This window comes from Meleagris gallopavo, chromosome 16 (genome assembly GCF_905368555.1).
Source record: "Meleagris gallopavo chromosome 16, MGAL_WU_HG_1.1, whole genome shotgun sequence".
NCBI lineage: Eukaryota > Metazoa > Chordata > Aves > Galliformes > Phasianidae > Meleagris > Meleagris gallopavo.
Window position 1 is genome coordinate 6,375,637 of NC_139419.1, and position 25,235 is coordinate 6,400,871.

At 50.2% G+C, this 25,235-nt stretch overlaps 2 protein-coding genes, 1 long non-coding RNA gene and 1 other non-coding gene across 8 annotated transcripts in view; 2 read left to right on the forward strand and 2 right to left on the reverse strand.

The window, feature by feature from the left end:
• The window catches only part of RAB26 (RAB26, member RAS oncogene family), a 31,626-nt gene extending 28,685 nt beyond the window's left edge, over positions 1-2,941 (forward strand). Inside the window, exons 8-9 of one of the 2 annotated variants that reach the window (XM_085237274.1) lie at positions 124-200; positions 327-2,941. In XM_085237274.1, coding sequence (XP_085093400.1) covers positions 124-200; positions 327-429 — 180 coding nt within the window. In that variant the 3' untranslated portion in view covers positions 430-2,941. Of the gene's footprint in view, positions 1-123; positions 201-326 lie in introns of those variants that run through there. The other variant, XR_014886735.1, reaches the window with a different exon arrangement.
• A 146-nt stretch (positions 2,942-3,087) lies between these two features.
• On the reverse strand, positions 3,088-3,791 carry LOC146543235 (uncharacterized). Its single transcript, XR_014886736.1, has 2 exons — positions 3,516-3,791; positions 3,088-3,312 (listed from the first exon to the last, which is right to left on the reverse strand). It is a non-coding gene; the product is annotated as an uncharacterized LOC146543235 (long non-coding RNA).
• Positions 3,381-3,467, reverse strand: LOC116217784 (small nucleolar RNA SNORD60). Its single transcript, XR_004162495.2, has one exon. It is a non-coding gene; the product is annotated as a small nucleolar RNA SNORD60 (small nucleolar RNA).
• Positions 3,792-3,872: 81 nt separating the features above from the next.
• TRAF7 (TNF receptor associated factor 7) overlaps positions 3,873-25,235 on the forward strand; it is a 28,894-nt gene continuing 7,531 nt past the window's right edge. Inside the window, exons 1-10 of one of the 4 annotated variants that reach the window (XM_085237271.1) lie at positions 3,873-4,030; positions 13,138-13,256; positions 13,510-13,567; positions 14,657-14,748; positions 18,508-18,624; positions 19,900-19,992; positions 21,674-21,707; positions 22,956-23,139; positions 23,822-23,956; positions 24,777-24,994. In XM_085237271.1, the coding sequence (XP_085093397.1) occupies positions 13,176-13,256; positions 13,510-13,567; positions 14,657-14,748; positions 18,508-18,624; positions 19,900-19,992; positions 21,674-21,707; positions 22,956-23,139; positions 23,822-23,956; positions 24,777-24,994 (1,012 nt within the window). In that variant the 5' untranslated portion in view covers positions 3,873-4,030; positions 13,138-13,175. Of the gene's footprint in view, positions 4,031-5,572; positions 5,712-9,627; positions 9,744-13,137; positions 13,257-13,509; positions 13,568-14,656; positions 14,749-18,507; positions 18,625-19,899; positions 19,993-21,673; positions 21,708-22,955; positions 23,140-23,821; positions 23,957-24,776; positions 24,995-25,235 lie in introns of those variants that run through there. The other 3 variants (XM_003210693.5, XM_085237272.1, XM_085237273.1) reach the window with 3 other exon arrangements.

The following is a 25,235-nucleotide window of genomic DNA, read 5'->3' on the forward strand; positions in this document are numbered from 1 at the left end:
TTCGTCCTTTGTCTCGCTCTCTTCTCCCTCATCTGCTCATCCTTTAACCCTCCGCTCCCCTCCTTGATTCTATGTCTTCACATTTCTTCTGAAGCTCTGTACAAATGCTGTTTTGTCCTGCAGGAGTACGGGGTGCCCTTCATGGAGACCAGCGCCAAAAGCGGCCTCAATGTGGAATTAGCATTCACAGCCATCGCAAAGTAAGGGGGGGTCCTGGCTGCGGGGAGGACGGCATGCAGCACCAGTCACTGTGAAGGGGCTGGTGTCACACGGCTTGGTAGCAGGCTATATGGGCAGAGAAGTAATGTGCTTTCCCCTTCCTGCAGAGAACTGAAACACAGGTCCATGAAGCTGCCCAACGAACCCAAATTCAAGCTCCATGATTATGTGAAGAAGGAAGTGAGAGGCTCGGGCTGCTGCAGGTTCTGATGTGCTCGGTGCATTTGTACAGAGACTCACGCCACGTGTTTGTGCGCCGCGCTCGCTCCTCGTGGACAGTGTGTGCATGTCTGTCTTGTGTCTGTATCTGCGTAAAAGGTGAGCTGAGACGTGGGGGGTGAAAGCAGCAGAAGCTCCTCAGGCTGGCAACAGGCCGGCCGGGCTGCACCACAGCCGCTCCCCGAGCCCCGCAGCACCCACAGCCCCGCAGTGCTCCACTCCCTGCAGAGAAGCAGCACCTCTCCCAGCTGCTCCACTCCTGCCTTGCCCAGAGCCACTTCCCGGTGCAGCTGCGACTCCTGGATGGGTTCCTGCATCTGTTCAGCAGTGACAGTCCTTAGCCCAGAGCGTCTTCGGGTGCGTTAGTGTTAGGAGTGATGATGTGGGGGAGTGCCTGCTCCCCACCAAACATCTGGGCAGAAAAAATCCTGAATTCCTTTTTCCCACACCCTTGGAATTCAGCTGTTCAGACTCTGAGGCACGCAGGAAGGCTTTGTTTTCAAGGCAACAGTTTTTGTAGCTGCTTACTTCTGCCTGTCTGTCCTTCCCGTGTTGTAACATACCTCCTCGATGAAGATTTCTCCTCTTCCCTGCAGAAGACAAGAGCTTAGATGTCTGTTTGAGTGAGTTCCTGCAAACACATCTGTTGTACAGAGATCTCCTGACTGTTTATCTGTTTGGTAAAGGCTTTGGTTCTCTTACTACAGCCATTTCTAGTACTTTAATGAGAAGAAAGCTAATGTTCTGCAGCTTATTCTAAATACCTTTATGTAAGTGTGATAGCATTTTTAGACCACAACAATGCTTTGCTATCTCTGAAGTTCTCTTGGGACAGCTCTTTCTTCTAACAGAAGAAAGATGAGGAGAGTGCTGTAGGCATTGATTGTACAGGTCTAAGACTCTTCTGCCAGCTCTCTTCAATGGACTCCTCACCCCTTTTGTCTGGTGCCAAGCATTTGGCTTTTGCTTTTTTCCAAGTTGCACTTCAAAGTACAGACCTGGATGATATGTTTGGCCTTTGGCAATTTTCTTATTCAGCAATTCCACATGCACTAACACCAGGTGCCCACTGCACTGAACCTCCCTGCACTGCTCTAAATGGACCACTGAAATCAACCCACCCTTCACTCCCCAAACACCAGCTTTCTCAGCAGTGAGTCGGGGTGCAGCCGCCCCTCATAGTGCCAGCTTGAACTGCAGCAGCATTCCCAAAGGGCACAAGGACCCTCAACACAGGAGCCAGGCAGGCAGTAACAGAGGGGACCCCTTGGAGCTGCACTTCTCAGTGAGCTGCAGTAAAATAAGCAACGTGCAGAGCAACTGCTGAAACGGGTCCAGCACAGTAATAACACAGAGCCTAAAATAAACCTTTTCATAAATAGCTTTTTAGGGAGAAATGTCTTTCAGTTCTCTTATTTCTGTTAAAAACCTGTTCCTGTGGGATGTTTGCAGCTCGCAGCCTCCTGCCACCATGCATCCCCAGGCAGTGCCTGCTCCTTGCTGGCAGCCAGCACACAGGACCTGGGGAACAGCAGTGAGGGCCTCCTGTTTCTCATCAGCCCTGCCAGTCACTCCTTCCCCAACAATCACCCTGCCCTGTCTGGCCTCAGCAGAGGCAGCCTCCAAGCACCACTGCAGCTGCCCTGCGCTTTGATCAGGCTTTATGAAGGAGTGGAAACCTACTGAACTGTTTTGTGCTGCTTTGTTGAGCCCCTGCAGCTGCTACCTGATCAGTACCTCACATGATGCTTCTTAGCAGCTACCTCCATTCTCATTCTGGGCTGTAGCACATGCTTGCTAGCTGAGGTTAAAAAAAAAGTAGAATTTTCTACATCCCTCAGCCTGAGGCAGCAGTATTTTGGTATCCTGGCTGCGCAGCTCCTGGAAATCTCCACAGAGGCACAGGAGACAGGCAGCTCCAACACCCAGATCTGCTCTCAAACCTGCCTTCCGTATTGTATTTTCTCAGAATAGCAGTTTAACAGCAGCCCCTGCTCCCATGCTGCTAATCCCTGCAGACACTCCCTCTTCTCTAGGCAGGAAAGCCTTGCATCTTGATGAAGAAGCTAGCGGTTATTGGCTTGGTTCTTTATTGGGGGACCAAAAGCAAGCTAAAAAAAAATAATTTAAGTAGAGGAGATGCAAATGCTACTCCTTGAATACACCTTTTGGGACCTAAGCAACGCAGCATAAACATCACAACTGCATTAGTGGCCTTTCCTAACACACCTACACTTCAATGAGGCTCGACTCCCCCCTCTATCCGTGCACAAACTGCCCATGCTCTACTTGTCCCCACTGCCTGCACACAACGTCACTGCTGAACCCTTCCCCAGATTCGGCCGTTTTTCACACGGGCCTTGACTGCCGCCCAGTGACAGAGCCGTGCTCAGTGCACCCACACAGGCCAGACAACACGGCATTACTTGCACTTCTCATTCGTGCTGGCTCGTTTACAGCTTTTGTTTCATTCCTGTTAATAAATTTTTTTTTTAATAATCTCCGTGGCTGCGGTGGTATTTTGGCTATTGTCGCACATACCCCACTAGGTTAATCATTTATGTAGCGGAGTTCACTCTGTGCCCAGAGCCAGAGGTACGATCGGTCTGTAGTTTCTCGCGTGACGCATAAAAGAAACAGAAGCAGAACTTCAAGTCTTCTGAAAGCTTTATTGAATCTGTAAGCTATCAAGTCAGCCCGGTACAGGCGCTCCCGTGGAAACACGGAGGCCGCCCAGCGCTCAGCCCTCGCTTCCCCCCACGTGCGCTCAGCACCGCCGCACGCGTCCACCGCGAGAAGCGTGCCGGGCGCTAAGGGAAGCAGCCCAGGCTCTCACTGCCCCTCACGCCGCTGCGATCCGGTTCCCGGCGGGTCCTGAAAGAGAAAAAGCAGCGCGGTGAGAGCGAGCCGCACCGCCCGGCCCAGCCTCACCGCGGGGCCGCGAGCCTCAGCCGTAAAGCGTCAGCAGTGGCCGCGGCCGCCCGCTGCCCTCAGACGAGGTGTCAGAAAAGCAGAAATCATCCCCGGCTCGCCCTGCCTCGCAGCGCCCACACACAGCCCACAGCACCTACGCTCACCTCGAGCCTGGAAAGGCCGAAACATCCGCTCGCTGTTGAATTTATACATACCCCACCGCCGCTATTGGTCAGGCTGCCTGTGAATCCAACCAATCCTGAGCAGCTGAGGTGATCGCCGTCCCTCCTTATTGTCCTGTTGAGACAACGCTTATTGGTCGATGCGTTTCCTCTCTCCAATGGAGCCGCGCTGCGCAGCGTGGCCCGAGGCGTGGTCTGCTGTCTTCCGATTGGCTCCCGCACGGCGTCAGGAGAAGCCAGTAGTAACAGTGATTGTATTGCGGAGTGACTGTGGGAACACCAATCAGCGCTCTGCCGAAAGGGCTGCTAGGAATTGTAGTCCCAGCGTCTCAGCGGCGCGGCGAGAAACGGACGGGCAGGACTACAAGTCCCGAGGAGCGCAGAGCGCCGCTCTTCTGGCCCGGGCGGCAGCTGAGCCGCTAGACGAGCGAGAGGGAGGCCTGGGGCCGCGATGTGCCGGGATCGGGGACCGGCGCTTCGGCCGCCGCCGCTGCCAGGTACCGCTGGGGGAGCCCACAGCCGAGCGGGGCCGTCGCGGAGCTGCGGGAGCGCTGGGAAGAGCCGGGCCGGGGACTGCGGGGCCCTCACGCAGTGTGGGGCACGGAGGGGTGGATTTCTGTCACCGCTCCCGAGCCATTCCTGACATTGTACGGAAGCGTGGGCGCCTTCCAGACCCGTGGCTGTCCTGTAACGTCAGAGACGGCGGCTCAGGCTCTGCTGGGGCCGAGGAGAAGCGTGGTACGAGAGCGGGGTGCGGGCTGAGCGCTGTGCCGCCCTCGGGGGAGCGGTTCTGGGGCACCTCTGCCCCAGATTGTGCCTCCTCGTTTCCCCGCAGCGAGGTATCGCAGCCTGCCCTAAGCAGCGAGCTCCTGTGAAACAGCTGTTGCGTGTTGGCCCTGTTTCTCCCACTGGTTCCTGCGGACAGCCGCAGTGATCCGTTCGGTCGCAGAGTGTGAGAGATGGCCGTGAGAGCCCTGCCAGAGGGAGGAAGGCAATGTCGGGGTTGGCTGCTTGCACGGTGGCTGCAGGAGCTGCGTGAGGAGAGGAGCAGATCAGGAAATATGTGGGGGTGCTGACCACGAGCACCATCAAAAAGAACAGAAAGTGCTGTCCTTATTGCATGTCTGGTGAGAGGAAATCGAAGAGTTTGGGGTTTCCCAAGGATCAGGCAGGAAGGTGTAAGATCTGGGCTCTGCTTAGTGCCCTGCAGGCTCCCCCTGAGTCCTGGGGTGTCCCAGGTAGGGTTGTGAAAACACAGGGTAAATCTGGCTCACAGAGAGCTCTGGGTGGGCTGGTCCTGAGTGCTGGACATTTTGCAGTTGTGGCTGAAGTTGGGTGGTGTTCAGCAGTCACCTCGTGGGCTGAGCGTTCGCTGATCCTGAGGCATCTTGTAGCCCAGATTGGCACTTTCTGAAGCCAAGTCCAGCTGTGCCAGGAGGAAGGCACTTGAGAGCAAATCCTGGTTTCACTAACCAAACACTTGAGTAATGTGGACACGCTCAGACTGTCAGACCTCTTCCCTCTGTTTTATGCCTGTTATCATCCCTCCTGTGCACTCCCTCACTATGGGCAGTGAGGTCCGTGCTGGCTGTGTTCCCCTGCCTTGGGACTGGATGGGGACACAGCAGCTGCCTGGAGGACCCCCATACTCAGGGCTTTGTGTTGCTCCATTCGGCAGCAAGGGAATGCTCTTCCTTTCTGTGGTAACGAGTTAACTTTGTTAACTGGTTTTCCCTGGAGCAACTCTGCAAGCACAGACTGTGTCACTCTTTGTTGGGCTGCTCAATATTCAGTATTATGAACAGTTTGGGAACTACCTAAAGAGGTCGAGACACTCAAACTCCCTTCAGTGTGAATGGTGGATGATCCTGTTCCTGCGGATTTCTCAGGTTGGAGGCGTAAAGCAGTGTGTGCTCAGGTTGTTTTTGCTTAACCCCTCTGGTCTGTGAGCAGCGCGGGGCAGCACGAGGATTGGCTGAGCTGTGGGATTTTCCAGCTGAATTTACATGTCGCCCACTGCTCTGCATGCCTTTCTGTTTACATCACTGGGGAGCAATACACACATACACGCACGCAGATAGCGGAAGAGGCATTCTGACCGAGGGAAGCCTGTCTGCAGCTCAGGAACTGGATCATGGTGGTGTGTCACCAGGCCCCGCTGTGCTGGGGCTGCCAGGGGTGAGTCCTGCGGCGTGGTGTGGGCACAGCACAGCATGGGAGCAGCAGGGCAGCACAACGTGCATATTGTCTGGATCCCACGGATCAGGCATGGTGCTCGCTGGCAGCAGAGTGGAGGAACTGTTCTCCTCCCCGTGCCATAACGAGGAGCAAGAGGTGTCTGAAATCCAGTGCGGGCTCAGAAGCAGGTGCCTGTTGCCTGCAGCTAGTTGGAGCAGTGTTGAGCTAGTTTTGTGATCCTCCTTTGCAAGGACATGTAATATGTGTGCAGCAGTGTGTGCAGTGAGTGTTTGCTGGAGTTGTTCCCGGTGGTTTCAGAACTATGAAGCCCTCTACGTTGTTTAAAGAAGTGGTGCTGGTGAGATGAGGCAGCATCTCACTGCCTCTCCCTTGTGTCCCAAACCATTGTGACTGCAGTGCAGCTGCTGACTGTCTGCTGGGGTAATTTAAACACAGCCTTCCTAGCACGGTGTGGGACACTGAAGCTCAGTGCTCGGTGCTTCAGTGCTCTGCAGATGTGCCACAATTGAAGTGTCGATCTCTATTGATTGCTTCAGGAATCAAAGATTTGGAGCTTGTTTATCTAAGGGCAGGACATCACTCGGCTCACATGCTGCCTGTAAAGCACTACAGTTTCTGGGTTGCTGGCTAAGAGTCCCTGGCAGCGTTAGCTGCTTTGGATTGTGCCCAGCTTGTTCTCAGTGGAAAACTGTGCAAAATAACCCAAAAAGGGCACAGATGACTGAAATTTACTGGGACCTTTTATTTGGGAAGAAGCTGATGCGTTTCATATGGATCTTTAAAGTGCTCTGATTGCATCCAGAAGGCAAACAGGAGCATGTCACCGAATTTCAAAACTTTTGAAGATGTTTGGGAAGAGCAGGGAAGGAAGTATGATATTTGGTACATTTTGAGTAATGATGACAGGCTCAGATTTCTTGTGACTTCAACCTGGCCAGGTTACTTTCTGTTTTTCTCTGTTGCAGCCTTGCTGAAGCGCAAACTAACCTGGCCTCAGCCATCTGCACAGTGCTGGCAGAGATGAGAGGTGAGCAAGGCAGTCAGGAGCTGCTGGAGAGGTTTGCTGTGCAACCTCCTGCTGCTCCTGTGCTGCTCACTGACGCCTTCCAGGCATAGGCTTTCCTTTCTCATGGGCTGTCCTACCAGGACAGGGTGTTGGCAGCAGTGCTCCATGCCCTGGGCTTTGCTGCTTACCTGGTATGCCATAGAGTTCCTCGTATGTAAATTGTGTGTGTTGAGGGAATTCCTTATTCCCTCCACTGGGCTGTGCTAGCTTTGTAGGGAGCTTCGAGCCTGACCAATGCTATTTACAAGTTTTATTGTGCATTTCTTGTGGGAGCCCTTTGCCATTTCCAATGGCTCCCAGGATTGCGAAGGAATTGCAGCCTTTCTATCTCTTGGATTTTTGTTCTTTAAGTGAGAATAAGGGAAGGATCTGAAGTGTGCGGCACTGTAGTTTTAGGGCCAGTGTTAAGGCTCATTGTGTATAAGGGCCAGGTGTGAGAGCTCTGCTTGTGCCCATTCCAGCCATGCCAGCAGTGCTGTGCAGACACTCAACCAGCACCAACCAGGACCAGGCACTGCCAGACTTCGTCTGCAGCCTCATGAGCAAGGAAAATGATGTGGAAGGTGGATGGTTCCTAAAATGGAAGTAAAGACTCAAGTATGGCTTTTGTGACATGGAAACAGCATTGAACTATGGCTGCTGTTGTAACTCAGTTCCAGCGTTTTGGGGAAAATGAGATGCTTTGTTCCACCAGAGCAGTTGGTTTTGATCCTGTTACAGCCACATTTGAAAGTTATTGCTTTAGGTTTTGGTGTCAAGTATAGCAAACAGCCAGTCCGTCCCAAGGGCTCATTAACCTTATGGAAGAAAAGAACATTTACTACGAAAGTATTTCTTTTTCTGAACTATATTTGCAGAAAGGAATGGCAGCGTTCAGACAGCTGTGCTTTTGTCACACTGCTGGATGTGCCCTCTCAGCTCCGCTGTAAAATAAAGCACTGGTAAAAGCAGCAGCAATTAAAAATGTCACATTTATTTTTCTTGATGACAGCGCTGTGCAGCTCTGGTCTCACTTCAGCTCAGAAAAGTTTGTAGGGCTTTTAAAAGCAACGAAAAGACTTGTGCACGATGAAAAGCCTTTCTGTTCTGCAGAAGCAAGCAACCAGCAGCTGGAAGTGCCGTGCTCTGCTGGTAGGACTGAGCTTCATTTCACGTTTGATCTTCTGGCACTGACGCACATCTCAGCACACATGGCTGGCCGTGTACAGGTCACCCAGGAGTGCAGGAGGTGCCCACAGCTCCGTGCTCAGCTGCAGCTCTGTGCGGCTGCCCTGCAAATGAAAGCATTCAGCACGTGAGCCCAACCCCTTTCCACCATCCATTTGTCTCATGATTTCTGAGATTCAGAGCAGATGGATTAGGAATGCGAGGAGCCACGTCCTCGATGGATCCTTCCATATCCATTTATAGACCTGTTGCACATTACTGAGTCCAGTCCTTCCTGAACCTGTCATTACTGCATTTCTCCACAGCGTGCAGCAGCAACAGGCACCGGTGTTCCCTGTCAGTGGGGTGAAGGAATGCTTCCTATTGCCTGCATTAGATCAGCCTCCTGCTAGGTTCACTGGGCACACTGTGACAGTGGGCTGGGGGAATAACAGGCCCAAGTTTGGTTTACTCACAGGCTTCCTGACTTTGTAAATCTTAATCAGCACAGGGGAGTTTGTATAATCTGCACACTTGGAGATTTCAGTACTTATTCCGTAGATGACCGTGGTGAGTGAAGCTTACTCAGCTGTGCTTCTTGGGGATCCTGTTTTTGAAAGTTATTGTTTTACGTTTTGGTGTCAAGTATTGCAGACATCCCAAGGAATCATTAACCTTATGGAAGAGAAGAATGTGTAGTACAAAATGACTTCCTTTCCTGAGCAAAGGGATCACCCGAGGAGCACCCGAGGAGCTGCACCCTCTCGTTCCCATGCTGTGAGATGTGTCTGGGTGATCTGTAGCTCACCTGTGTTCTCCAGGCCCGTGTCCTACAGGTCAGACTAGATACTCATTGTTGTCATAATCACAGTGTTCTTTAAATGCTGTTGCTGAGTTTCACAAGCACTTACGAAGGAATGCTGTTTCCGCCAGAGACACTGGGCAAGAAAGCCAGTGACTGCTGGTGTTGTGAGGTGCAGAAATGCCAGGTTTTGAGCTCATGAGCCCTGCCTTGTGCTTGCTTTGTGCACGGCCCTCCCCTTTCAGGCTGCTGTGGACCACTGAGAATCAGTTCACAGCTGGAAAACAATGAGAACGCCTCATTAGTGCAGAACAAAGTGGACAGAGCCTGCCCAAACCGGACCTGTAAGGAGAGTTCTGAGTCCCCTGCTCTCAGCACCCACCTCCTGTGGGGTGGTGCTCCGTGTCCTGCCCAGCCGGGCCCCTGGAGCAGCTTAGCTCACTTCAACTTTTGTAATAGTATTTCCCCAGTGATGTATCAATCCTCTAAAGGATGTGTAACCCTTCCTGTTCTGGCTGCGGTGTGGTAGAGGAACAGAAACTTGTCTTTTACCACGAGTACATGGGCTGTGAAATAAGGAAATTCACTTTAGAGCAGCTCATTCCCAGTTGTGGGGTAGCCCCACGCCTGCCTTCAGCAGCACACCGTGGCTCATCTGCCAGTGAGCACCCCTGTGGGTATGGTTTCGCCAGCCCTGCTGTGGGTGAATAGCTTCAGAGATAGCTTCAGTGAACGGAGGGAGGAAGAAGGAAGAACAAAGCAGACACAGGGCAGACGGCTGAGCTTTGTGGGCACAAAGTTCAGCGCTGCCACTGTGCCCAGAGGGCGGTGCCCACACCAGGAACTGGCTGCAGGGTCAGGGCTGGGCAAATTACACAGCATTTGTGGAGGATGTGCCCTCTGCCATCCCTACTTGTGCCGTGTGCCCCCTCAAAGCGTTGGCCTTGTTCTTAAGGATGGCTGTAAGGATCTTTTGCTGAGCATCGGGAACTGCTGGGTGAGCTCTGTGCGATGCCTTGCAACAGGAGGTGCCAGCCCTCCTATGGGCAGCAACCCCTCAGCAGGGCTCTCCCTCATTCAGGTGCAGTGCTAGGGCAGCAGCAGGAAACAGCCAGCAGGGAATGGCTTTGCTGCTGTCTTTCTGGGTTCTACGATGGGAGGAGTGCTGCCTTTCCCAGCTGTCTGCAGCTACTGCTGGTTGGGTTTTTCCTTGCAAGGATTACAAAACTAGGAACTTTAGGGCTTTTCTCCTCCTTCAATCTCCAAAGCCTGCGTTGATCCCTGTGTTGTGCAAATGCTGAAAGCCAGCCCTTCCCCTACTTTGCATCTGGTTGCTATCAGCCATGTGATTCAGTGAATAACGGGTTCCCACAGCATCCTTTTTCCAAGGGAGATTTTTTCCCCCTCTTTTTACTGTCAAAACCAAACACCACTCCATGCACAGAATGCCTGGGTCACAGGCTGGGTCCATGCAGGGCTGTGGTGCTTGGACACACAAGGGCTTCCAGCAGTTCTTTGTGCACAGAGAGGGAATGGAGCTTGCCCTCTTGCTGTGGCTGCTGTTTTGCTGTCAGCCGCAAGCAGACCCTGCAGAGTCCTGGGATGGAACATTGGGATGCTGTGTCCCGTGAGAGCGCTGCTGACCTGCTGCTCTGTGGTGCTGCTGGAGATGCTTGGGATTTCTGCAGTGCCTTTGTGTTTGGTTGTCCAAGGAAGACTTAGAACCCAAAGGGTTCTGTGATTGGTAGTAAATTTCAGTTACTCCTTCTAGGTCACAGAGTGCATTTCTTTTGTAACACAGGCTTTCACTGTGTGGTTGTCAGCATCTCCTGTGGATGTGGTTCTGGTCAGATCCAACAGGTCCAGGTGCTAAGCCAAAGTTCAGAGATCTGGAGGGGATTTTGTAAGTGCTTTGGGAAGCTGCTATTGCCATCAGGAACACCATCGCTTCTCTGCTTCCTTTTAAGTTCTTTGATGTCAACTGACAAAGGCCTTTTTCAGTGCCTCGTGACAGAATGCATTGGCAGGCTGCTCTACAGACATGTCTGCTCTGTTGAAGTCACTCCTGCATTCCATGGCTGCAGAGATTTGGGCTGAGATTGGCTGTTTTTGTGGTAGCTGATGTTATGCACATTAGCAAATATTCCACTTGATGTTTTTTCCATTGCCTGCATTCCCCTAGTTTCTATTCAGAGGAGATGGAGGGCAGGTTACCTCCTGCTACTCACAGGTAGTTTGCTCAGCCAAGCTGCAGGGTTTGGGGTATGAGCAAGGAGTGGAAAATCCCTGTGTTCCAACCCGTGCTACCTTCCTTGCTTTGGATTTATCCATGATCTGTTGAAGTGGGATCTTGCATTCCTCTAGGTGGGCTTTGGAGCAAGGGAATGTGCATTTTACTGGGGAGGTGCCCCTGCATGCCCCTGCTGCAGGCAGTTTGGAGCTGTTGGAGCCGCACTGCAGCTGGGAGGCAGCTCCTCGATCTGCACAATGCAGCAGCACGGTCCTGCTTCATTCCTGCTGTTCTTGGACATCAGCAACTCTGCTTAGCATTTCCTAAGGGATCTGGCATTTGCAGGCAGCCAGGACAGAGCTTCATAATGTTTGGAAAACATTATTCAGATCTGTTTTTGAGATAGTCCTGAGCTTGGTTTGGGGGTTTTTGTTTATTGCTTTGGGTTGGGTTTTGGTTTGTTTTTCTTCTTTTTTTTAGCCTGTAGCTTTTCCCAAGAGTTTAGTTCCAAGGGCAGTGATTTCTGTGGATGCTGTCCCATGCAGGACACAGTGTGCTGTGCCAGGTAGCAGAGCAGTTGAGCAGGAGCTGGGGACATCTTCAGCATCATGTTTGCAGTGTTTAAAATGTGAGAATAGGATATGTGCAAAGCAGGGGCTTTTGGGCTGTGACTGAAGGAGCTCTGAAGGGTCCCAGCTGCACTGCTTGGTCATGTCATACCTTGAGCCTCAGTTTCCCCATCTATAAAAGAGGTGATCACACACTGTTATGAAGTGCTTGGAGATTTGGGATGTGTCACCCTTGGATAAAAGAAGATCCTTTGCTGGGAGGAGCCAAGTCACCTTGCTTCCTGATGAACCTGCAGCAGGAGCAGCTGCATGGGGAGCAGCCCCAACCTGGCTGCAGGCTGCAGGCAGATGTTCCTGCAAGGAGTGGGACCAGGACCACTGCCCTGCCCCGCTGCAGCCCATGGTGCTTGCAGGAGGAGAGCCAGGCACCAGCAAAAAGCGGATTTGGGCTGTGTTTTAGTCAACTGTGTCTGGCCAGTGTGTCTGTCACTACTGCTGTTTGGTCTGCCTGCTTAGCCCTTGGACTCTGTGGCTGGCAGGGAGAACACCAAGATTTAACTGTACCTTGGATAAAAAGGGATCCTTAATCGGGATTTTTCCTGAGCAGCTTATTCCTGGAGCACTGTGCGGGCTGGGACAGGCTGTGAGTGCCAGCACTGACTTCCAGCTACAAGGATGAAGGGGCAGCCAAGGAGGAGAGCTCCCTGCTGTGCTGAGCCCACAGTGGGAACTTCTGTCCCCGGCAGCATGGCAGCATGGAGCTGCAGCTCCTTCCTGGGAAGCAGCTTCAGCACCCCCTCTCTAAAGTTCTTTTAGAACCATCAAGCCAGCATCAGGTTTCAGCAGAAGTTGAAGCAAACTCCATGTGCTTCCACAGATTATTATTGTGCAATGCTTTGACTTCCCAAACTTGGACCCGGTAAACAGCTGAAGAAGAGCAGTGAGCCCTCTGCTGCCTTCTGAGGGAGGGGATTTCTCTCTCTGGGTGATGATATATGGGCTGTTTCTGAACAGGAACTGAGTGAGATCCAGAATCACGGGTGTGTGAATTGAAGTAAGGTTTCTTTCTTAGAAGGATAGGGGCTTTGCTGGTACAGCTTTACATCCTTTTGCCCTCCGTGCATGCGTAGCTCCTTTGGCACTCTGTAGGCTCAGACTTTGTCCAAGGCTTTAGCTCAGACCCCTCTGCCTGTTTGGGGTGTGGTGTGCTCTGTGACTGTCAGACACAGCTGGCACATGCATCTCTATGGGTCTCATTTGGAACAGAGTGATAGTGGGACAGTGGGATGGTGTTTTTCTTTGGCAGCTGAGGAGTCTCGTCTGCAATTGAAGTGATTGTACACTTGTAAAATGATGATGAGGTTCCAGTATGTGGGAGATTAAGGAGTCATTTAAAAAAATGCTGGATTTTTGGAAAATGCTGAATGCTTCTCCCAGGAGTGGTTTGACTTTGACCTTGGCACTTGCTTCTGAAAATCTGGGTTTATGTGAGTTTAGGTAAATACTTGGATTGAATACTAGAGGAAAGTGTTCCCTGAGCCTGGAAGATGTACAATGAACCTAACTTTCTTTCTGTCTTTTTTCTTCCACAGAGCAAACTTCCCATGACTAACAAGTGCTGGTCTAGATTATGAGCTCAAACAAGAACACCCGCTTCAATCGTTTCTCCAGTGGCACACCAAACATCACTAGTTCAGAAAACACTAACGGGGTAAGTGTGGGTGCCGTGAGCACTGGGCAGGACCTGGGGCTGCTTCTCATGTTCTCATCCTTTCTTTTGAGAAAATGATGACAATGATGGAAAATTTGATACTTTTTCCCCTGAAAAATCACAGTATCCACAAATGAAACTTAAGAATGCATACAGGCTATATTCATATATAGTTACCAGTTCAGGAGAAGGAGCAAGCCGTCAGGCTGTGCTGCACTGCTACACTCTGACATTCATTCTGTCTATATTTCAGACAAGAATGGAAACAACTTTTGGGCCAGCGTACTCTGCTGTGACGACTATCACAAAGGGTGAGTGCATTTCATGTGTGGGGCTTCTTCCCAGAGCACTGGACAAGAATCTTATCAGGCTTCTTCTCGTCGTCGTTTCACAGCTCATGGAGCTGTTGATACAGTCACTGTGTGTTCATTGCAGACAGGTGCCAGAGTACTGTTTTTAGTATTACGCAGCTCAAGTGTTACTTAATCACGACATCTGCTCACCAGGCATGATGGAATGAGCATGAGCAGAACAACTGGGAAGATCTTGCTGAAATTAGGATAGCGCAACAGGATCTGATACAAAGCTTAGTTTCAAATCTTATTTATCCATGTGACTTCTCACGCAATCGTTACCAGGGCTGAAAATTCTGATCTTCACTCTTTGCCCGTGTGTCACTCTGTACACTTTGGTAAAACCTCCATGGTCATTTTTAGCTCAGACAGGAGGGCGCGTGAATGTATCTGCTCATCTAAAATTCTTCTGCTTTGTTCTTCAAAGCCCAGCAGGTGAGGAGTCTGAGCTCTGGCACGCAGTGTGAATGTGGGAAGAGATCTGGCTTCACTTTGGAATAAAAATATCCTTACTTTAGTAAAGACAAGAAACTGGCACTTGACACTGATTTAGATAAGGAAATTAATGACCTTCCTGGAGGAAATGTTTGGATTACATGTGTAAATTCTAGATCATTTTGGACTCCTGAGTATTTACATTTAAAATTTTGTGTCAGTCAGTAATACTATCCTTATGCAAATCTCTGATTTAGTACAGCATGTTTCTGTTGTGCTACGAGAAGTATCCAAACCTCCCTAGATCTAAGTGATCTGACTGATCACTTGTGGATGTGGAAGGTTTCCTTTTATTAGCATTTTTAACCTATGGGCCTGGGAGGAAATTATCTATGCTTTTTGTTGGGCAAGCTACTTTTAAAGGATTGTGTGCACTTCAGCAAGCTGTCAGAGTTCAGGATTATTGTGTGTGCTGATGTGTTCAGGTTGGGAACTGATGTAGCAGAGTCCCTACTCTTTTCTTTTTCCAAGGAGCACTTACAGCTACAGAAACCTGTAGCTTAGAACTGTTACTAAGGATCATTTTTTCTTTTCTTCTCATTTGCCTTAAAGCTGATGGAACCAATACTTTTAAGCAGCATCGTCGGACTCCATCTTCCTCCAGTACACTCACCTACTCCCCACGAGATGAGGACGATAGCATGGTAGGTGTTGCCAAGAGGCCCCTCTTGACTGGCCTACCTGGTTGTATCTCAAATGACATCTGGTGTTCCTCTGTCTCCCTCTTCATTCCCATGCACTGTTACATCAGCTACAGATGGCTGCAGTGGAGGGAGGAGCAGACTCAGCATTTCCTGGCTGCTCCCATGGTTGGGCAGTGGGGCAGCAGAGGCTGCTTCTGACCTGGGCCATTGGGCTGGCTGCTGGGCCTCGTTTTCAGACTGTTTGAAAGCAGTATGTTGTTACAGAGTTGGGGAGCTACAAATCCCACAGACCTACTGGTAAGGGTGTTGTAAGCAGACTGCCTTCTGATGTAAGCAGAATGCCCTGACCTTCCTGGGCTGTTGGCACCGGTAGCTGCGGCTGTGTCAACTTCCATCAGCAGCACAGCTGCTCCAGCAGCTATGACTAGAAAATACATTCCTCCTTCCACCTCCAGGTGGGGCTTCTGACCACGGGGAGCAAGACTGAAACCTGCAGTGGGATGTCCAGCCCTGCAGACGGCTCAGCTCCTGGGGATTACATCAGCAAGGGCTTCTCAGAAAAATGTGCCCATGTCCCACAGTGTCTTTGCAGGGAAGCACTGACCGGTTTTGTATCCAGTTCCTCATTCAACTTATACACTACTTTTTTGGCAATTTAGTGACCCAACAGCCATCAGGGTTAATTGCTTAAAGAGAAATGAAATTGAATAAATCGATTAAATCAAGATTGGCAACAGCAAAGCAAACCTCAGCAACAAAAGCAGCACTTGATCAGGTGCCTGGTGCCCCAGCCCCAGCTCACAAGCATGGGCTCCTGCTTAGATTTAGGCATGCGGGTAGGAGCCTCTCCATTTGAAGTGAGTGCATGTAGACTTTGTCAGGTCAGAAGACCCAGCTTCAGAGTCTGGGAAACATGGATCACTGCTGTTGATTCATTTAGGCCCTGGGGTCGCAGCAACAGTGTGGAGCAACAGCACTTCTTAAAATAAATTTGACACCAGATTGCAAAGAGCTTTATTGTCAGCATCCTATAAAGTTCCTTCTGTTGCTCAGAGGTCTTGCTGTGTTTTATGTGAGCATGTGTTTGTTTTTCAAAAAGTCCTTTGAACATTTGGCTCGTATCCTTGACAGACACAGCTCTCCATCACATCACTGACCCCAGGGTGCTGAAACACTGCTTCAGACAACCCCTGGCTGCCAGCATCGAGCCGAAGTGCTGTGCTCACTGCTCTCTTTTCCTGGCTTGTGCAGTTCTTATGCAGTAGAGATGAGGTTTTTCCTGAGGAGCAGGGATGCTGGGGACACTACGTTTAGCCATGTTTGATGGAAAAGCTCCCTGGCTCCTTTGGAAACCTGTGTTACACAATGAGGTGTGCAGCCAGTAGGGGAGGTCTCTCCTAGGACCTATTCTCAGTTGTCTTTCTTGGACAGCATCAGTCCACCTTCCTGGAGTGCTAAGTATTGTTAAGCAAAAATAGCAAAAGGAGTAATGAGTGGTTCAGGAAGCAGCCTGCAGCATGAGGTGCTAATAAACCATGAGCTGCTCTGCTCTGCCTGCTGCTCCAGACAAACTTTTGTTAACCCCTTTATGAATCTTTCTTTGCTTTGTTAAGAAATAATCTGGGATTTCCCTTCTTGATCACTATGTTTTACTATGTTTTACCCTTCTCCAGGGCTTGTCATCACAGAAACAGCTGGAGAGGAGTCAGAGCCCTCCTGTGACCCCTCTCCCCCTTCTTTCTTTTTAAAGTTTCTCTTAATGAAACCTAAAGCAGAGCGGAGCATTCTGCGTGCAAGGCAGGGATTAGTGAGCATCTGCTGTCATCCTCCCTGAAAACAGTGCCATGTGTTCCCAGCCTCGGGGAGCAGGAGCAAGGGCAGTTTTGGAGCACTCATGGAAAGGGTGGGAAATGACCTGTTCTTGAATAGGTTCTCTGAACTCTGCCCTAAAGATTACAGCTGAATATCGGGGCAAGTATGAACAGCTAGATGATCGGCTTGCTGGGCTGTCCAAGCTCTCAGCAGTTCACAGGGAGCTTTGCCTGTGGCCAAGTTACCAGCCAGCCACAGGCTATTCAATCAAAAGATGTGTGAGCACTCCATCCTCTGGGTTGTTTGAAGATGGTGACTTACACCTAGCCAGGCTGTGTCTTACATCCGGCCTTCTGGAAATGCTCTTGGCTGCAGCCTGATGATGCACATGGGCTGTGCTGCTGCTAAAACTGCCTCTGCAGAGCCTGCCTTTGCTGCCCTCATCTCTGTCTCACTTCCAGAATAGGAGCTATGCACAGTCATTCTTCTTGTTCTAATACCTTGTGTTACTAGTGGTAACTTGTGTTACTAGTGGGGGAAAATAATGAATGGATATGCATAAAATTGATTTACTTCATAACTATTCTTCCTCGAGGTTTACATATTTAGCCAATAAACATGCCTTTTATAGAAAAAGCTTTATACTTTGGCTTCTAAGCAGATGCAGCATTGCTGATTCCTGGGATCCCAGGATCATAAAAATTACAGAGCGGAGCAGTATGAAGAACCAACAGGATCCTGTGCTGCTCTTCTCCTGCAGCCCAGTGAGGACTGTACTCCCCCTGCAGTGCACTCTCTCTGAAGCTCATTCTGCATCTTTTATTGCTGAATTTCCTGACTGCCCCTCCCGGCCTCTTTCGTTGGTTTCACCTGCTCTTGGGTGTGATGTTCCATGTTTTCACCCAGGGTAGACTGAACATGAGCAAGGCATTTTCTGTCTGCAGGGTAGCAGAGGGAGCAGCCCAGTATGGTGGGGTCTGCTTGGAGATCCTCAATTAAGTGGTCCTGCTGCTGTAGGCATGGTACTGCAGGTGCAGACAGTTGAGGCATAGGACATCTTGATGCTCAGTGCACGAAGTTTTTGGCTTCACTCTGCCATTTCTTTGTCAGCCCATTCATTCTGCTCCTTGAAAGCTTGAATTGCTTCTCCCTACACTTTTCTCCATCTGCCAGAAGGATCTGTTGCAGAGTAACCCGGCAGTAGCTGTGTTCCCGGCTGCTCTAGACCCCTAGTCCCAGTGGTCTGAAGTCTCCATTTTGGCTCTGACATTGAGTTGCATCTCGGCTATGTGCTGCTGGTTGATATTGCACCCTTTGGGATGCGTTGCTGGTTAATATTCCAGTGGCAGCATTCCCTCAAAACCAACCCCAAGGCTGCCGTAACCAGTGGGATTTTTCTTGATTGGTGCACGCAGTGTCCACTGAGCTCTCCCCTCCCAAGCAGGAAGCGACAGAGTCAGCCTGTTGCTGAATTGAATAGAAGGAAGTCTGCACACTTACGCAAAAAAAATTGGCAGAAGTTGGATCGCGAACGAAACAACAAGTGCTGCTGCAGAGATTAGAGAAATTGCAGGGGCTGGTAGCTGTCTCTGGGGGAGATTTACACAGCTTTCTGCGCAGGATTAATTCTTCCAAGCCATTACTTTGCGGGTGGGCGCAGTAAGTATCCAAACAAATGCACCTTTGAGAAAGTGACGTGCTTGGAATCTGGATGTCGGCTTAGTTGAGCGAGTTGGAGCTGGATGGTGGCCGTCCTGTCCCCGCGCGGCGTGGTGTCCCCAGCAGGGAGGCACGCAGAGACCATTCAGTGCAGCTTGGCAAAGTGGATGAACAAATGGAGCAGCTGAGTTTGGTGGAGGGGGGGGCTGAATTAACTCTCTGTGCATAGGGTTTTGGAGCAGGGGGAGTTATTTGCAATAACAAGAATTGGTTTTTATCTCTTTGAAGCCTCCGATCAGCACCCCACGCCGCTCTGACTCCGCTATCTCCGTCCGTTCATTGCACTCTGAGTCCAACATGTCCTTGCGCTCAACGTTCTCACTCCATGAGGAAGAGGAGGAGCCAGTAGGTATTTGGGATTGTCGGAAGGAGCAGTATTAGGAAGTTCAGTGTCAAAAGAGTAACTTAGCGGACTCCCGTGAGTACATACCGCTAGCACGGGGAGCTTTTCATGTTGTCTGGCAACTAAGGTTCAGGACTCGTGGTTGAAATTTTGTTTTCCCTACCGACTTCTGCTTTGCTTCCTTGTGTACCATTTCCCCATATGTAAAGAGGGGATGATGGTGAGTCTTTTCTGCTTCTCTGAAAAACTGTAACGCTTTGCAAAGTGGTGCGTGATTCCCTGCCTCTGCTATAGAGCAGAAGGGAGCTGTAAATCTTGAACCTGGTGATTGAGCACCAGGCAAGCTAAGACAATTCCTCCCTGATTCAGAGCCCCATCCTGCCTTTAGGGCTGTGTGGCACCCCACTGACTTCATTGTAAGCCCCAGGGGGGAGCAAGGAATTGCCCTCATGTCCCTCCCTGTAGGGGAAGGCACTTCTAAGCAGTGCTTAGCTTGTGACCCAGTGCCTAAGCCCACAGTGGATGCACGAAAGGTCAAGTGGCATTTTGCCACAGATCCAGGATAAAAGTGTGTTTCATATTTAGGAACCCAGGGGGTCATGTTTGCAGTTGTGAGAGCAGTGGGGGATGAAAAGGCAGAGTAAGCCACAGTGATTGGTTCGAAATGCTTTGAGCCCCATTCTGATCTGAGCTGTGCCAATCAGATAGGATGTGCCCAGTGCTCCAGCAGTCTCTGTTGGTAACAAATCTGAAGAACTGGGCCTATTTGGGCAAGGCAATGCTATTTCTGTATCATAAGGGAATGAAAGAACACTTCCTTCAGGGTCTTTCAAAATACAAAAGGGCAAGCTGTTTTAAAATGGCTTTTAAACTTCAGGCTTAGTACCCAGAATGTTTTTGACACCACACTGTTGAGTCCAACCATGCAGAGAATACCAGGCAGTGCAGTGCATGCAGTTCTGGTGACTTGAATTTTTCACACAAAGATGGTCTCTGCAGTTTGCTGTCAGTGTTCTAGTCCAGCCAGATGCAAGTGACTCCCAGTCTGTAATGATCTGAGGATCTCCAGACATTCCCAGTGTCATTCCTCCATTGCCTCCTGCATGCTGGAAATAAACAGATCCAAGCAAATATTTATTTAGAGATAATGACATCCTTAGTGTGTCCTGGGCCTCTGGCTCATCACTGAAGAGTTGCTTTGCTGAGCCTTTTGCAGAGTTGAAAGCTCCTGGGTTTGCTTTAACTCTGCTCTCTGTCTTTTTCTCTCTCCTCTTTAGGAGCCACTGGTGTTTGCTGAACAGCCTTCCGTGAAGCTGTGCTGCCAACTGTGCTGTAGTGTGTTTAAGGATCCGGTCATCACAACCTGTGGGGTAAGGCAGTATTCTTCCAGATCATGAGCTTGGCTTCCACAGATGTCTTAGGTGACCCATAGCCAAGCCATGACTGTCCCAGTGACTGTCAGTGGCTGCAGAGATGCTGCTGAGCATGTGGCAGGTTTCCTAAAGGCAGCTCTGAACCTGTCTGCATGGGGCATGCAGGGCACTGCGGTTAGCCAGAGAAGCCCAAGGCTTGTTCACAACTGGTCTGCTTTTCCCTGAAGAAGTATACTGTCAGCTTGCCAGTCCTGGCCACATTCGGTCTCCCTGGTTTGGCTTCGGTGATGTCAAAGCTCCTATTCCCTGTGTGAAGGGCTCTGCAGGGTGTTGCTGCCTCTGGGCACCCTGGAAACAGTTGCTTTTCAGTTGTTAAAAAAGTGTTTTCTATAAGACAGGAATGGCTTGAAGCTTCATTTAGTTAATGCTTGCAGAGGGATTTGGCATCCTCTAATGAAAGGCAGAGAGTATTATGAATATTCTTCTATATTCCATTTTATTGAGATTTTAATAGAAGCTGTATATTATTACTGCTTCTGTGCTATGTTTGAAGAAAGATGGTAAGATGGTTTTGTGATGGACTCACTAATGCTTCTGATGTGCTTCTAGCTGATTGCTAGGATAGAACTGTAACAACAAGCTCAGAGTGGGATTGTTTATTGTAGGGGGTGTTGTCCCTGGAGGTTCTGGAAGCTGGTTCAGTTTTGCTGCATCATTTCAATGAGAAGCTCTTTGTGGAGACAGAGATTTAGTAGTTAATATTGGAAAAAATAATCTCCTGCAGGAAGCAGAGTGGCTTCATTTGCAGTTCTGGTTTTGCAGCTCTGGAGAGAGCAGCATGCAGCTGTGCAGGGCAGGAAAAGGCCATATGAGCAGGGCTGCAGATAATGCTCTGAAGAGTGAGTGCCTTGCAGTACCTCCAGTGCTGCTGCCAAGCCCTGGGGCAGGGAAATGTGGCTGAGGAGTCCCCAGGGAACCCACCAGGGTGAGTTCAGGACCTATGAAATGCCGCAGACATCGTTCCTTTCTTTAAGTTCTTTAGCACTTTAGATTGGATTTGCTACTTTATCAGGTTAAATGGCTGCCATACATTTCTGCTGTAAGAATGGAGAGTGAGCTATATCAAGGGGCAAAATTTACAGTGCATTTAATGGGTTTACAAATTAGCTGTCCCATCCACCTGGCACTGGACAGCTTCATTAGAAGAGCTACAGAAGAGTGTGTATGATGGGCTGACTGGCCAAGGGCAGAGAGAGTGGTGCTCCTCTGCTCGGAGACTGCTCAGGAAAAGGAGAGGAGTGGCATGGACTAAAATGTAGGGCAAAGTAGATAAATCCCATGTGGTCTTGGAGGGTAAGAATGTCAGTATTGCAGGACATGTCTATATCCTGATCTGAATAGAGCAGAATCCTCAAAGCAACAAACATGTACTTAGTGCTTATCAGGAACAGGAGCTGTGCTGGAATCTCAGCTGCCTGTACCAGCTGCCCCCTCTAAGCCTGATTTTGCCCTATGCTGCAGACCCAAGAGCATCCTGAGCTACGCAGCAGACTGAACAGCTGCTGAGATCCCTGTGCAACAGGCTTTGGGCTCTCCAACCCTTCCTCTCATTAGCCACAGGGGATAATTTATCTGATATAGTTTATGCTGACACCGCTTTTCTTTTTTGTTTCCACAGCACACGTTTTGTAGAAGATGCGCCTTAACATCTGGTGAGTACAGAACTGGTCTTGTGTGATGTAGCCTAAATGCTGTCATGTTCTGGTTTGTTTGCTTTCACTTAAAAGAAACCTGCTCATTTAGAATGATATCTGAAAGGCTTTAAGCAAGCTGTCAGTCCCAGGCTACCACTGCTGCTACACTGCAGCAGTGAGGGACTGGGACTCGGGTGACTGAGCTGCCCTAAGCTTTGATGGTATGCAGTGTAGCATGGGCACTGGAGGGCTGGCCCCAGCTTTTGGGCACAGGATGTTCTCAAATCCAGGAATAGGCAGTGGATAATCCTAGGATAATATGTGTCTTGCCCAGAGTTGACCCACTAATTTCAGAATGAAAGCTTTCTGCGGCTACCCATCTAGGGAACAAGGGGGCCGTGTTTGGCAAGAAACCACCAAGCCCTCCTCCCCCAACCCATTAGTGCCAGCTCTCTGTCTGCATATCCCTTCAGTGCCAGCTCCGCCTGCAGAGCAGAGCTGCTGGAGCTCACCCCACTCTCCCAGCAGCCTGCTGGAGCCCCAGCTTCTGGCTGACAGCCTGGCCTGGCCACCTCCTTCTTCGTTTGGGCTCTGCACTCCAAAAATTACTTCCCTTGGCATGAGCCTGCGTCCCTCTTGTTTCAGCACAAAACCATTTGTATTACCAGAACAGCAAGCCCTGAGGAAGCTCCCTGAGGAGCCCAGCAAACAGTAGCTCTTTCTGCCTTAAGACGTTCATCTTCTGCATGTCAGGGAGTCCCTCTGCTTTGCATACCGATTTCTCTGTCGCTGTGCTGCCCTGAGTCTATCCCAACCAACACTGCTGCAACCAAAGACTTTGCAATTGTAGCCCTGGATTGTTCCTGTCCCCTCAGCTTGTGTCGGTTATAGCTAGCTCTGGGCTGGGGTGGGAGATGGGATTATGTGTGGGCCATCAGCAGACTTGTGGGCACTTTCCGTGCATACTTCTGCAATTCAGCATGCACCAGGCTGCTTCAAGGAGAGTGGCATTCCTTCACTGATGATTATCTTGAATTGCCTTGAATTAACACAAAATAGAACTTTTCACCAAACTCCAAGGCAAACCAGAGCTGGCAGTTTGCAGACCATGTGTGAGTATTCATGGCTCGTGCCACTGTCACCTACTTGGGAGCTGGCCGTCTTGGATAGAGAAGGGTATAGAATAAAATCTCACACACAGAGACTCTTTGAAGTGCTCCTGCAGCGTCTCAGCCCTCACTGACTCTTTTTCTTCCCCACCTGCAGAGAAGTGCCCTGTGGACAACGCCAAGCTGACTGTGGTGGTGAACAACATTGCGGTGGCTGAGCAGATTGGGGAGCTCTTCATTCACTGCAAGTATGGCTGCCGGCCTGCAGCCAGCAGTAAGCCTGCTGCCTTTGAGGTGGACCCCCGCGGATGCCCGTTTACAATTAAACTGAGTGTCAGGAAGTAAGTGGTTTGTCACCAGCACACAGCCTCCCCAGGCAGGGCCCCTACCACCAGCAATTGCTGAGATACCCTCGAGACAGTACAGCTCCCACCTGCAGCGTTCTTCTGGTTGTGCAAAGATGTGGGAACAGGCAGAAGGATCTGGGGACAGTTCTTTTCACTATGTCTCAATCTGAGCATGGGGACAGATGGTCAGGTCTTGGGGAAAAGGTGCTGTTCTGTGCTCATGGCTAACCTGGCAGTCAGCATCAGGACAGACAGTGAAAGCAGCCACCTCACTTCTGGGGTGGAACACTGTGACTGCGGTCAAGAAGGGACTCAGGGATTCTTTTTGTAAAAGGAGTTACCCTGGTTGTATCCTGGGAATGTGTTTTCTGAAATCCATTTCTCTCCTTATTCTATATGTATTCACTTTCCTGCTGTCACCTGGCTGTTGCCTGCTGCTGGTAGCTGGCTGAAAGCTCAGCCGATCAGCTGCAAAATGAGATGTTCCCTGCATAAATGTGACCTATTGCTCTCAACTTGCTGACCAAATAAAAGTTTAAAGCTGTAATTATGGCATTAGAATGGCAGGCTTTTTTATCACAGGTCTGCTTAGCTCCTTTCCTGATGATCTGTGTGATTTCCGTTAATTTTTTGCTTGTCACTGATTTTCCTTCCTTTTGCTTTTCTCCACGGGCAGAGATCATGAAAGCAGCTGTGATTACAGGCCAGTTCGTTGCCCCAATAACCCCAGCTGCCCACCTCTCCTGAAAATGAACCTGGAGGCACATCTGAAAGAGTGTGAACACATCAAGTGTCCCCATTCCAAGTATGGGTAAGGAGCTGGTGCTTTTTAGTGGGAGAGATGCACTGAGCTCATTTCTGAGCTGCTTTTTGGCTGTTGCAGCCCTGTGGTAGCCCCACGGGCTGTGAACAACTCTACCATTGCAGTGCCTTACACTGCAATTAGGCTGGCAGAGCTTGCAGAAGGCAGCCCCCAGGCCTCTTGTTGAGAACAGGCAGCTCATGCCACCCAACTGTAAGCTCTGCTGGCGGCTGGGATGAGGTGTGTGAGCAGCAGAATGAGCTGGAGGACAGAGCAAGTACCGTGGCAGTGTCTTTCAAGCCAGCCTTTCTCCCAGGGCATGGGGACTGCTCAGAAGGCTGATTGCCACAAGAGCAGAGGTGTGGCCTGGGGGTTCTCTGCAGGCTGCACAGCTAAACTTTCTGTTGTGGGTAATGATGTCTTGGCAGAATCTGAGCAAGGAAGTCCTGACAAAGCAGTCTTTACTCCTTGCCATGCTGCAGCCAGCACCAACTGAAGTCAGCAGCAGTTTTTTCCACTGGTTTTGATGGCTCTTAGATTGGGTTCCTGGTGAGCACTAGTGGACACCATATCGTGTCTGTTGCCCATGATCTGCTGCTCCTTGCAACTACCTTGTAGACAGACATGCAAACCAGTTTGGGGCCAGTACCCTGGCCAGAAGAATGGGAGCTGCTTGGTCTCTGTAACCCAGCAGGATGGTGAACTGCAGTACCAGTGCTCCTTGTAGGGGACAAACAGCTGGGTGCTCACAAAAGCCTGGAGCCAACTGAGCAGGTAGGTTTCTCAGAGTGTGTCCTGCTCCAAACCAGTGTCTGCCTTCCCCTTGTAGGTGTACATTCATAGGAAATCAAGACACCTATGAGACCCACTTGGAGATGTGCAAGTTTGAGGGTCTGAAGGAGTTTCTGCAGCAGACAGATGATCGTTTCCATGAGATGCAGGTGGCAATGGCCCAGAAGGACCAGGAAATTGCCTTCCTGCGTTCCATGCTGGGGAAGCTCTCGGAGAAAATTGACCAGCTGGAGAAGAATCTGGAACTCAAGTTTGGTGAGTCTGCACCAGATGAGCTGTCTGCTTGGAGCTGTAGGGACAGGGCAGCACTGGTAGGATGCTACGTTAAAGGATTCATTCTGTTTTTAAAACAGGAGGAACAAAGAGGGGTCCTATTGACTTCTGTGCTGCCTGTACATCATGGGGCCTTCAGTCACTGCTCTTATGGCAAATCCTAGGAATGTCTGCATGCAGCTACCACCTTTCCTTTATGGCTTCTTTCTGTGTAGTCCATTGG